The following is a 1,115-nucleotide window of genomic DNA, read 5'->3' on the forward strand; positions in this document are numbered from 1 at the left end:
GGGCTGGCAGGGCATGCCAGCAGCGGGCCTCTAAGCGGCCCCCTTGTCAAGCGTCACGCCGGGCGGCGGGGGCAGCAGGTGGCCGGCTCATCCACGCATTGGTACAAACCTGGGGGGGGGGGACAAGGCAGGGGGTCAGGGAATCCGGAGACCCTGGGAAAGTCCCTCCAGCCCCCCCAAAGGGGCAAACCTGGAGCCTCCAAGTGGGAACTCCCCACAGGCCCCCTCGCCAGCTGCCCCCAGGACCGTTGCCCTGGGGGCAAACAGCTCAATGCTCCATAGACACATTAGAGAAAGGTGCTGCTCAGGCACCCACAGGTGCATCCCTCAGGGCGGGGTCCCCGCACCCCTGCTTCACCCATGGCTGAGGACAGCAGCCACCACTGGCCACACATGCAGGGCTCCCGCCTGCCCATCCCCAGGGCAGCCTGGCCCGAGGCCCTCATTCTCTCATTCTGACCACTGGCGGCAGACCCCCTCACCTGCAACAGGGTCTGGGAAGCCACGCCCACTTCATCTCAAGACCCTGATGGGGAGGGGGGCCAAGACTACCACCAGAGCGGTGCAGTAACTGTAGCTCCCTAGGTGTGTCCATGGGGGGGAGGGGGGGAAGGAGGCAGTCCCTTACAGAGGAAGAGGCAGCGGGCCCCAGAAGTCTTTCTCCCTCAGGCCACACAGGGCCAGTCTCTGTCCCTACCGCTTCTCTGTGCTCGGGTACTGGGGCCTGAGGCCCGAGGATACCTAACGACGAGGTAGCCTTACTTAGCAAGGAGGGAGGCCTCTGGGGCCCCCAAGTGGAGGTGACTTCCCAGAATGCACTTTGCTTGGTCCCCTGACACCCTGACCCTAGACACAACCAGGGACCAGGGGCAGGGGCACCAATGTCCCCCACCCCCACCCGCCAAGGCCACCAGTGGGCAGAGACCAACAGCCCAGAGACAGCCCACACGACACGGCAGGGAAGGGGGAGGGGACACGGCCAGGCCCTTCATGGGCTCAGATCTCCACCACCACCCTGCCCCCCCTCCCCGCCATTGAGCAATGAGCCCCCCAAGGCTCCTAAGCCAGTGCTGGGCCCATCAGGCTGGGGGTGGGAGATGGAGTAGGGGCCCCGG

The 1,115-nt window shown here is 65.9% G+C and overlaps 1 protein-coding gene across 1 annotated transcript in view; it reads right to left on the bottom strand.

Moving 5' to 3' along the window:
* Positions 1-1,115, bottom strand: part of ARID3A (AT-rich interaction domain 3A) — a 45,030-nt gene that overhangs the window by 32,879 nt on the left and 11,036 nt on the right. The window contains exon 5 of the mRNA XM_004716997.1: positions 60-109. Coding sequence (XP_004717054.1) covers positions 60-109 — 50 coding nt within the window. The remainder of the gene's footprint in view (positions 1-59; positions 110-1,115) is intronic.

Source organism: Echinops telfairi, unplaced genomic scaffold, assembly GCF_000313985.2.
Source record: "Echinops telfairi isolate 266 unplaced genomic scaffold, ASM31398v2 ScPeMD7_7459;HRSCAF=8497, whole genome shotgun sequence".
NCBI lineage: Eukaryota > Metazoa > Chordata > Mammalia > Afrosoricida > Tenrecidae > Echinops > Echinops telfairi.